Source organism: Cebus imitator, unplaced genomic scaffold (assembly GCF_001604975.1).
Source record: "Cebus imitator isolate Cc_AM_T3 unplaced genomic scaffold, Cebus_imitator-1.0 Scaffold135, whole genome shotgun sequence".
Classification (NCBI taxonomy): domain Eukaryota; kingdom Metazoa; phylum Chordata; class Mammalia; order Primates; family Cebidae; genus Cebus; species Cebus imitator.
In genome coordinates, this window is record NW_016107450.1 from 910,973 (window position 1) to 921,961 (window position 10,989).

The window sequence follows — 10,989 nt, forward strand, 5'->3', positions numbered from 1 at the left end:
TTGAAACAGCTCTGTCTCAAAGAGCTCTGGGCTGGAATGCAGTGGTGCAAACATGTCTCACTGCAACCTCAACCTCTGGGGCTCAAGTGATCTTCCCACCTCAGTCTCCTGAGTAGCTGGGACTACAGGCACGCACCACCATGCTGGGCTAATGTTTTCAGTTTGTAGAGACAGGGCCTCACCATATTGCCCAGACTGCAGTAAGAATTTTTAATTCTACCTTTAAGTATTAGGAAATTGAGGTCTAAGGTAGCTCACTAAGGTCTCAACAGCTTGTAGGAAAAAAAAGTGGCAGAAGCAGGCTTCAAAGTAAACTGGCTTGACGCTATGTCCTAAGTTCTTCCCCTATACCAAGCTGTCTTGAGGAAACAACAACTTCCATGTGTAGCCCACTCCACAGTATACTAGGGTATAGTCATGCCTTGTTTAATGACAGAGATACATTCTGAGAAACTTAGGCAATTTCATCATTGCACAAATGTCAGAGTGTACTTACACAAACCTGGATAGTATAGCCTACTACACACCTCGGCTATATGGTGTAACCTATTCTTCTAGGCTACAAACCTGTACTACATGTTACTGTGCTGAATACTGCAGGCAGCTGCAACACAATTGCACACAATACCGTAGGTAACACTATAGCTACTTATGTATCTAAACACAGAAGAGGTACAAGAAAAATATGGTATAAAAGATTTTAAAAGATGGTACACGTGTATAAAGCACTTCCGTAAATGGAGCTTGCAGGACTGGTAGTTGCTCTGTGTGAGCCAGTGAGTGGTCAGTGAATGTGAAGTCCTAGGGCATTAATGTACACTACTGTAGACTTTAGAAACACTACACACTCAATTTATTAAACAGTTTTTTCTTCCTTCAATAATAAACATTTGTTTATTGTAACTTTTTTGCTTTATAAACTTTTAAACTTTTTGACTATTTTGTAATAACAGGTTAAAATACGGACACAAGGTACAGCTGTGCAAAAGTATTTTCTTTTGTTATATCCTTATTCTATAAACTTTTTTTCCACTTTAAAAATTTTTACATTTTACTTTTAAAACTTTTTGGTTAAAAACTAAGACACAGCCAGGTGCAGTGGCTCACGCCTGTAATCCCAGCACTTTGGGAGGCTGAGATGGAGAGATCACCTGAGGTCAGGAGTTCGAGACCAGCCTGGCCAACATGGTGAAATCCTGCCTCTACTAAAAATATAAAAATTAGCCAGGTGTGGTGGTGGGCACCTGTAATCCCAGCTACTCAGGAGGCTGAGGCAGGAGAATTGCTTGAACCCGGCAGATGGAGATTGCAGTGAGCCAAGATCATGTCATTGCTCCCCAGCCTGGAGTGACATAGCAAGACTTTGTCTCCAAAAAAACCCCCAAAATCCACGAATATAACTAAATGACAGATAACACACCAAAAAAAAATTAATAATTTTACCACAAATGAGATCCTTAATATGTAATAAATGATACAGTTTTGAAGTGCAGTGAGCCAAGATCGCGCCTTTGCACTCTCGCCTGGGCGACAAGAGCAAGACTCTATCTCAAAAGAAAAAAGAAAGAAAGAAAGAAAGAAAAGGAAACACACACACACACACACACACACACACACACACACACACACACATTAGCCAAGGCCTACACAGGGTCAGGATCATCAAGATGTCACTAGGCAATAGCAATTTTTCAGCTCCATTATAATCTACAGGATCCCTGCAGTATATGTGAAGTGTTGTTATGCAGTGCATAGCTATGTATAGCAGATGCCACTACATTCACCAAATAGGAGAGTAGAGCATATGCAGATGAGCAAGAAGTGTGCTGACAAAACATTTAGATTTCCTTGTTTAATGTATGTATGTATCTTCGCCTCTAGGCATCACAGGGACATTAACTCAATGCCACCATTTTTAGTGACCCACATACAGGTTCAAGGGATGCCAACATACACTTAAATTCCATTGATTTTGTGATGCATTTGGAATATGGGGAGTGTCAATGCCTTCCCTTTCCTTTAGTGTTGCATTCTGTCTGCACGAGGAACTATTTTTCATTCCTTGGGGATAACAGGGATCCAATTATGGTGAAAAATGAAAGGAACCAAGCCCTGTGCCAGATGCCTTGGTGTTCAGATACTGACATCGAACGCTTCCTTTTATCTAAGCTGTTGCTTCATAGGCCATTTACTAAGACAATGGGAGAGGCTAGTAGAACATCATAAATATCACTTAGAATCCCAATTTGGTATTGATGCAATTTCTACTGAGGGAGAGAGAGAAAAAGGATTCAGTATTTGAGAGCGAGGAAAAGGATTCAGTGTTTCTGTTGAATAAGAAATTATTTCTGTTGAACTTTAGTAGCCTCAAACCTGTTTTATTATTCAAAGGAGAAGGCACAGAACTGCCTGGCAGCAGGGATTTATGCAGGTTCAAAGGTTTGTAGGGAAAAAAGCCCAAAGTCAAAGAAACTGAAAAATTTAAGTTCTGCTGTGGTTCTCCATAGAAACCCAAAGTTTCTATTTAGTTGGTGGGAATAATGTCATTCAAAGCCCGAATTAACAGTCCCCCATTTAAAAAACAGAGCTTTAGCTGCTCTTGTTTGCCAAAGGGAGTTTCAGGACCTGGCTGTAGTGTAAAAGGTGACATGGATTGCTTTGAGGAATATCTGTTTCTGCTTTTTTTTTTTTAGCATAGGTGCAGGGAACATACTGTTTGAGGACTTTTATCCCACCCCCCCCCAGGACAGGTGTGGAAAAAGCTAAGTAAAAAAGGCTTAAATATATTATTTATGTATTAAAAAAAGGACCTGATTCTGGGAGGAAAATACAAATTTCTGGATAATTAAACAGCTATCTTAAAAAAATGAAAAGATTTTACAAGGGCAGGAAAAACACTACCCACGCCTGTTATATTTTTGTGGAACTGTGGCAGTGATGCTTACAGACTGGGATACATCTGCTGTTCTTTGCAACAATGAGCAATATGGACGCTGAGGAGAGAAGCCACGTGGGACGGCCAAGTCTTTGGCAGAGCACGTGGATTTCATAAGTTGCCTAGTACTTGGCGCCTCTTCAGGATTCAGCCTTGACCCTTCCTGAGCATGTTATAGGCACTTATACCACCCCATGACTTTGTGCACACTGGTCCTCTGGCCTCTAATATTCTTTGCCCCTACCTTTTCTCTAACCACCCCTCAAGGTTCAGTGCAAATGTTGCTTCTTGCTTCTTTGCTGAAGCCTTCTCTGAGCTTCTCAGACCATGCCAGAGGTCAGGGCAAGAGAATGCTGGAGGACAGCACAGATTCTTGTCATGCCACAAGGGGACATGGCTGAAAAAGTCCTTAAAGATCCTGCTGTTTGCCAGCCAATGCTGGAGAGCAGGACCTAAGAGGATGCTGATTTTATGGAAAAGCAAGTGGGGTGGCAAGCAGGCTCCATTTAAACAATATGAATCCTTCTGTATGGCGAAAAACTTGGAAGCAATCTGTGTGCCCAGAGGAGTGCTGAGACATAAGCAAAACTGTCCCTGCACTCTTAGAAACCAGTGGCATGCTGGGGTGTGTGTCTTTTTGGAAAACCATGTCAAAATAATTTACTTAAGCACGGAACAAAAAGAGAGGGAGGTGGGTGTGAGCACCATCCCACAGGAGTACACGAGGTTCCTCAGGGCTTCAAGTGCAGGAAGCTAGACCTTACCATGATCACTTTCTGTTCCTGATCGACCCCAGTAGCGACGCCTTCTTTCTGGACTGTGTGCATGTCGTTCGATGACCGCAGCTATAAACCGAGTGTTGCTGACTGTGGGAAGTCAAGGACAGTTAATGTCACTCTTATGCCAGTGTCTCAGTTGTTTCAAGCACATTTGCTCTGAGAGGGCTCATTCACATCCTGGGAGAATTCACTTTGGAAAGCCAGAATAATAATTTTTTAATAATCCTGGGGACTGGGGTGCTGATTTTAGAACCGGTGCAGTGAGAGGTACTTAATTACGTCTCTCCAACATGCATCGGGAAGGCATGCTCCAGTAGGTGAAGGCCAGGGTGTCTTAACACTAATGGAACTCTCTTTTGATAAAGAAAATGCTCTTTTTCCCTCCCTGAGTTATACATACTAGTTAAGGGAGTTTAAAAAAAATGCATACCTGAAGCTTCCTTTTCTAAATTTACTATGGTTGGAAAATATGAGCAAGAGAAAGAAAGTTAACGGTGAGCTGTTTTAGGCCAATATACTTAATGCAAAAAATAACGTCATAAAATCTTTCGAGATTCTCTAAAACAAAGCAAAGACCTACACACATTCCTAACAAAAAAAGATGGAAAAAAACAACTAAAAAAACCCCAGCCACTGTGTCAAAGCTTCTTAAATTTTAATACAAGCCAAAAGGATATAAGAAAGAATATTTATTCTGGATTAGCCTCCTGCTGACACGTTCTGCAGCAAGGCAGCTGAATACTCACTGATGCCTCTGTCTTCGTGGCTGTCGTCGTCTCTTTCATCTCTGTCATTCTCCAGGTTGGACATACGCACTGACATTTCTACCCATCATTAAAAAGAGAGAAACATGACTATTTAATCAAACAAAATCACCCGCTTTAATACCCTGCTGAGCGCTCGTTTGATGGCTGGGTGACAGCATTCCATCAAGAATGAATCCCATCTTAGAAGGGAATGAACTGATGCCCCACTTTTTTTATTTTTTTTTAAAGGATGAGAGAGCAGGAATCCAAACAAGAACAAGTAATCAAGAGAGAACCTGAAATTGATTTCTGAAAAGGGAGGAGAAAAGAAGTTGATGATTGAGGCCAAGAAATCTATAATCCTCTACTAAGTACTAAAACAGAAGGAAAGGGATCGAAAACATGATTGACTGTTGGTGAAATGGTGCAACAAAAGCCTCTAAAAGGCCAGACATAAGCTAACGCTAGATGACAGTCATCCTCAGTCCAGCTGAATCTCACCAAAGGGAAAGCACATGGTGATTATCCCTGTTACTAAATCAGGCAACATTACTCCATGATCCCCCTTCCGGCTTGTGGCCATAGTGAAATGTTTTAACATCAACCTGTCATTACAGCTGTTAGAGTGAGCTAAGTGGCCAGGAAGATGAGTTAACCTCATCTCCAAAAAGGTCAGGTCAACACAACCCTGGGGGCTGGGGTTTTAGGATGATGGAGATGGCCATTAAATGGTTTTGTTCCCTGCAAACAGAATATAGATACTGCACCTAAACAGAGTATGGATACTGCACATGGTATTGAGGCCATGATTATAGATGAATCATTTTGTACTTGGCTTTGATGACTTCTCCTGTTTTTTTTTTTTTTTTTTTTTCAGATGGAGTCTCATTCTGTTGCCCAGAATGGAGTGCAGTGGTGCGATCTTGGCTCACTGCAGCCTCCTCCTCCTGGGTTCGAGCTATTCTCCTGCCTCAGCCTTCTAAGTAGCTCAGAATACAGCTGTGTGCCAGCATGCCTGGCTAATTTTTGTATTTTTAGTATAGACGGGGTTTCACCATGTTGGCCAGGCTGGTCTTGAACTGCTGACCTCAAATGATCCACTCACCTCAGCCTCCCAAACTGCTGGGATTACAGGCGTGAGCCACTGTGCCCGGTTGACTTACCGTATTTTAAGAGATACGATTATTCAAATGTGTGTTTATTCACACTACATAATGGCAGCTGCAATAGAACAGATTATATTCTTGCCATTAGTGATCTGGGGTATCTTTGATTTGCCTGTCTTTTTGAAATTGCAAGGGCAGCACAAGTGATAAACAAAATTTCCCACCCAGCATCCCAGCTCCCCTGACAGACTTATTGCAGAGTCAGGCCACTGGGGGCTAATGCTGGTAAGAAGATCCACGGATTTTTCTGGGGATCAACATAGAGCTTGCAGGGTTTAGGCACTGAAGAAGAAAGCAGGCTTTGGGGACTTCCAAAATGACTCCACAGAAGCCGAAAATGTAGCACTGTTCTGACAATTCCTAGAGGCTGACACAACTGGCCACTGTCCTTCTAGCCTGGCTGCTGCCTCTCCTGTGGGATTCATTTTGAACTCACCTTGGGCAGCAAGAGGAGACATATGCTGATGACTCCGGCGATGAATCTGGTGGCGGTAGGCGTACACTGCCAGGACCAAAACCATGATGCATCCCATGATCCCTCCAGCCACAGGACCCACGGGGGCGCTTTTAATCATGTTTAATGTGATCACCTCATCACCTTCAGTGAAATAGCAAGAAGATGTTCCTTGTTAAGATTTCCCAAGTGGGGAAGAAAGTGGGGGTGGTGAGATCGGAGGGAACAGAGTGGGAAGGGGGTTGGGGGAAGATAAACAGATGCTCAGTTAGGCTTTGAGTTCCTCAAAGACGAGGCATGGGAATGTAGGAGGAGAGGCTCTGTTTAATTCCTTGTTCTCCAGTGTTGGTTGCTAGGCAGACCAGGAGCAAAAATGGCAAGGACTGCCGCAAAGAGTGAGCAGACCAGAAGGACTGCTTACACAGGCAGCACCCAACACCAACAGAGTCCTAGCTCCCTGGGGTGTGAGTTACTCTTGGAAGAGGGGAAAAGTCACCTAGTACAGAGTAACCACTGAAATACAAGGCACCAAGTCCAATAAATATGTGCTAACCAGACCAAATTTCAAAGCTGTAGAGTTCCTTTAAAAGGCCATTTGTGCTTTCCAGATAGGAAACTGCGGGTGGGCATATGAAGTCATTTCTTGGAGCCAAGTCACTTTCACTGTACCCCACCTAGGTTCAGGAGTAACCTACAAGCTCAAAATCTCTCCTCACCTATGAACTTTTCTTCTTCTAGGCAGGCTGATGGAAGTGATGTTAAAAATCAAGGTATTAACTAAGGATTTAAATATTTGACTCTACTCATCGAAGAATTAGGACTTGGTGCCAATTCTGCAAAGACACTGAAAAAAATCTCAGGTGAGTGATCTCATCTTGGCAGTATTTTTGAAGTCTAGGAGACTGATCCCAGGGGCTCTCTACCCTATGGTGTCCCTGTGCTTCATCCTAAGCTGTCCCAGCTGCACTGGGTAGCTCTGGCTTCTGTTGACTCCAAGGTACCAAATACTGATTTGTAGCCATAAGACTTCTACCTTGCAAAAGTTTTGAGTGAGGGTTTTAGTAGGAACTAGACATGCAGTGATCACTCTGTACACGGCCCTGTGCTTCTGACAGCTGGCATGCATATCCAAACAGACTCCAGAGTTCGGCCATGCGGAAACCAGGCCTAATAGTTCTCAAAACAAGCTTTATGGGAATGAATTCCAGGCTTGCAAAATTTGGCAGGACAGATGGTCACTCATTCTCTCTGCACAGAATATTTAACCAGCTGTGAAGGTATTTATCTGCTTTGGTTTTGTAACTAAAGACTACCAGCAAAGGAATCAGGGAAGTTGGGTGGAGGATTATTTTAAGATGTCCTAGTATATAGGCAGGAAATTGTATATTCAAGAATCAAATTGTTGGGGCATCCAACAAACATACCTATTGCTCCCATGTCATCAACGTAGGGACTTTTGGCTCCTACAATCCCCCCGAAGCATTCTTTCTGGGGGGCACAGTAGGATTTGTCCAGGTGAGTCTTTCCATCACTGTCCACCATGCACCATTCACAATCCAGCACCCCAAAACAGTCCCTGCCAGAAAGACAACACTTAGCCTTCTACAAAGCAGTGTGGGGCAGGGGACAGCACTTAAGCTTGGGCATCAGACTGCTCTCAGGATCTCCACTACTTACTAGTGCTGTGAATTTCTTGAGCTTTAGTTTCCTTTCCTTATAAAATGAGAACAGCAATAGACTGCCAGGGGATAACTGTTTTATGCCTCTTAACAACTTAGAAAGGAGAGAAATAAAACTGCTCTCTGTGTATTAACTTATGACATCCACACATCAGGGATTAATGCAGGGTGATTCAAAATCATCTTAAAAGACCAAATAGAAATGACCCCAGTGTTTGGCAGACTTCGGCCTAACATCCCTCAAGTGTGTGGTTATTTAGAAAAATAATTAGAAAGTTAAATACGTTTGGAAATACTTGGCCAGTTACCACAGATTTCCTCACTGCCAATTTCTTAGAGCCTTTAGGGTGTTACACACATTGTGACTGTCTTAAGAGAATATATGCAGTGTCAGCATTTTCCAAACCTAATTGACTTGAGGCTACTGTATAACATTCCAAATTAATCAGTTTGATGCCACAATTCCTTTGCTAAAATACATACCCAAAATAGAGTAAGCTATTCCTTCTAAACACTGTTTAATAAAATGGCAACCTGCGGCTACAATAAACTTATTACCAATTTACCTTCACTTTGTCTACCACAGCCACTATTTACATAATGTCTAGTGCCAAAACCCCCAATCCCACCTGAGGAGTGGGGAGAGAGCAGGGAACATGTCGTTTTTAGTTCTCAAAACTCTCATGAAGCAGATGTGTTTCCTAAGAAAGGAAAATAAATGAGCTTCAAAATATCACACCTAGAGCCTTGATGACTGGGTTCTGCTTCTGGACCTCATAGGTTCCTCTTTCCTTGCCTTGCTGCTTTATGCCATGGCCCCTCACACTTCTTTTATTTCAAGAAAAACTCCCACTCACAGATGGGGCTACTAACACATGGTACACACACCAAATAGGAGTAATAAGTGGGGATGGGACAACATTTAATCTGGTGGATAAAAGGCTTATGGAAATCAGTTTCAGATCTGAAAAACTGATATACATTTAAAACATGAAGAGTGGAAATAATAAATATTAGCTGGAAAAGCTTAATTCTTTACTAAGTTTTGCTTACCCGCTTTCCAGCCTCTGACTGCACCTGCTATTGACACACTGGTGAAGAGCATCCTGCAGTCCAGGGTCAATAGCTGTGTATGTCACTGGCTCCTGGTGCACCTCACAGCTCGGGTTTCTGTGCAGGAGACAAGTGTGGAGGTTAAGACCATCACCACTACCCACATTGCAGACCCATGCTCCTGGTCCTTAACAGCAGTCAGACAGATTTGGGTTTGAATCCTGGCCTTGTCATTTAGTACAACCTTGAATTGATTACTTAATAACTCTGAGGTTCAATTTATTTATCTTTATGTACAAACAGCCTAGGCAACATGATGAAACCTCACCTCTACAAGAAGTAGTATAACAACAAGAAATTTAGACAGGCTTGGGAATCACATGCCTGTAGTCCCAGCTATTAGGGAGGTGGAAAGGTGGGAGCATGGCTTGAACCTTGGAGGCAGAGGATGCAGTGAGTCATGATCATGCCATTGTAATCCAGCCTGAGCAACAGAGCAAGACTATATCTCAAGAAACGAACATACATACACAATACAAACACACATGACACTCTTCGTTTCTAGAGAAGGGGTTTATCACAATTTATTTTCCTGGCACTAAAACTTGTCACTGATATAAAAAAATAAAGCTGCATTATGTGTGAACACATAATACGTATGTGAAAACACCTGCATATTTATCACAGGGTTAATTAAAACACTAAGTGACTTAATGTGCATAAAGTACTCGACATATGGTAGATAGTAAATGCTTGAAACGGTCTCACTCTTAAAATGTAGTACATACACTCTTAATACTTTTACAGCATTTAAATTTAAATCTCGAAACAGACATCATTTTGTGGTACTACGGAGCTTGAATTCTAGCTTACTGAACAGTTCCATCATTAGAATGAATCATCTTTATACACCCTAACTCAAAACAAATCTGTAAGAGACCCACAGTAATATACATGTATTATTATTATTAGTGTTAATTATCTTACCGATTCTCTGCATTGGTGAGGTTGCCAGTGCACTCATTGACCTCCAGAGGGCACTCACAAGGACATTCACATTCATTTTGTTCCATTCTGAAAGGCAAAAAAGAAAGTTACTATGCAGAAGGTCAATAGCAAACTGTATGTTGCACAAGTACTAGAGAAGCAAAATAATGAAGCTCTGAGCTAGTTTAAAAGGATAGTAAAAAAGAAGTTACAGCCAAAGGTTACATATATAATTGGTCTCAATCCATTGTTCTTTGGCCAAGGATGCTGCAAACAGCACAGCTCTAAATGCCTTTGTAACTGTGACTTTTCTTCAGGACACACACCAGCACTTCCTGTTTATTTTGCACTTCAGAGTGCGTGACATCAGTTGAAATATTAAACAGTGTGGTGAACATAGACTTTGATCCATTGCATTCTTACCGGTGACAGTTGAGACAGAGCCGGTCCACCATGCTGCAGGCACAGAAGGCAAGGGAGTCGCAGGTTTCATTGACAATGCCAACAAACGCGTTGGTTCCTGGGATCCTCGCTAGTCTATATTTGGAACAGTGGCTGCCATGCACAAGGTTTGTCAAATCCCCCTACAGAACAACCAAGATATTAGAAACAACAGACAGCAATGCCAAGACTCAGCCCTACCTTGGTAAAAGCAACTCTTCAACTACCTGTGGAAAATAGCTTAATATAAAATGTTTCTGATTACAAAGTCACTGTTAAAAAAATAAAGTCATTGTTAAAAATTTAGAAAATATTACTCATAATCTTATCAGAGATAACTCCCATTGAACAGCTGAGCATATACTATGTATTCTTTTAACTATGCTTACACAAATATAAATTTTATAGCTGTTTTTAGAATGTGTTTTTTCTGAACACAAACAATATATCAGGAAAACGAACACTTCAAGAAGTAATAAAAGACAATTTTCGAGAGGATCCAAGATGGCTGTTTAGGAACAGCTCAGGATTGCAGCTCCCAGTGAAAGCGCAGAGGGTGAGTGGATGCCGCGTTTTTATTGCCCACAGACTAGGAAATTCCCAGGCGGAGGAGCTCCACAGGTCGCCAGCCAGTGCGGCTGTTTTGGCCAGCACGGTTGTGCCGGCCGGTGCCACTGCTTTGCCCCGCGCGGCTGCTTTGTCGGCGCCCTGGAGCAGCGGTTCTCCGTACAAAATACACCGGTCCGGGT

At 42.2% G+C, this 10,989-nt stretch overlaps 1 protein-coding gene across 2 annotated transcripts in view; it reads right to left on the reverse strand.

Annotated features, from left to right (window-relative positions):
• The window catches only part of CACHD1 (cache domain containing 1), a 228,154-nt gene that overhangs the window by 7,176 nt on the left and 209,989 nt on the right, over positions 1-10,989 (reverse strand). For both annotated transcript variants that reach the window (XM_037743111.1, XM_017541535.2), the window contains exons 20-26: positions 10,223-10,383; positions 9,800-9,886; positions 8,813-8,929; positions 7,505-7,656; positions 6,063-6,224; positions 4,461-4,538; positions 3,700-3,801 (exon numbers count right to left, since the gene is read on the reverse strand). In XM_037743111.1, coding sequence (XP_037599039.1) covers positions 3,700-3,801; positions 4,461-4,538; positions 6,063-6,224; positions 7,505-7,656; positions 8,813-8,929; positions 9,800-9,886; positions 10,223-10,383 — 859 coding nt within the window. The remainder of the gene's footprint in view (positions 1-3,699; positions 3,802-4,460; positions 4,539-6,062; positions 6,225-7,504; positions 7,657-8,812; positions 8,930-9,799; positions 9,887-10,222; positions 10,384-10,989) is intronic.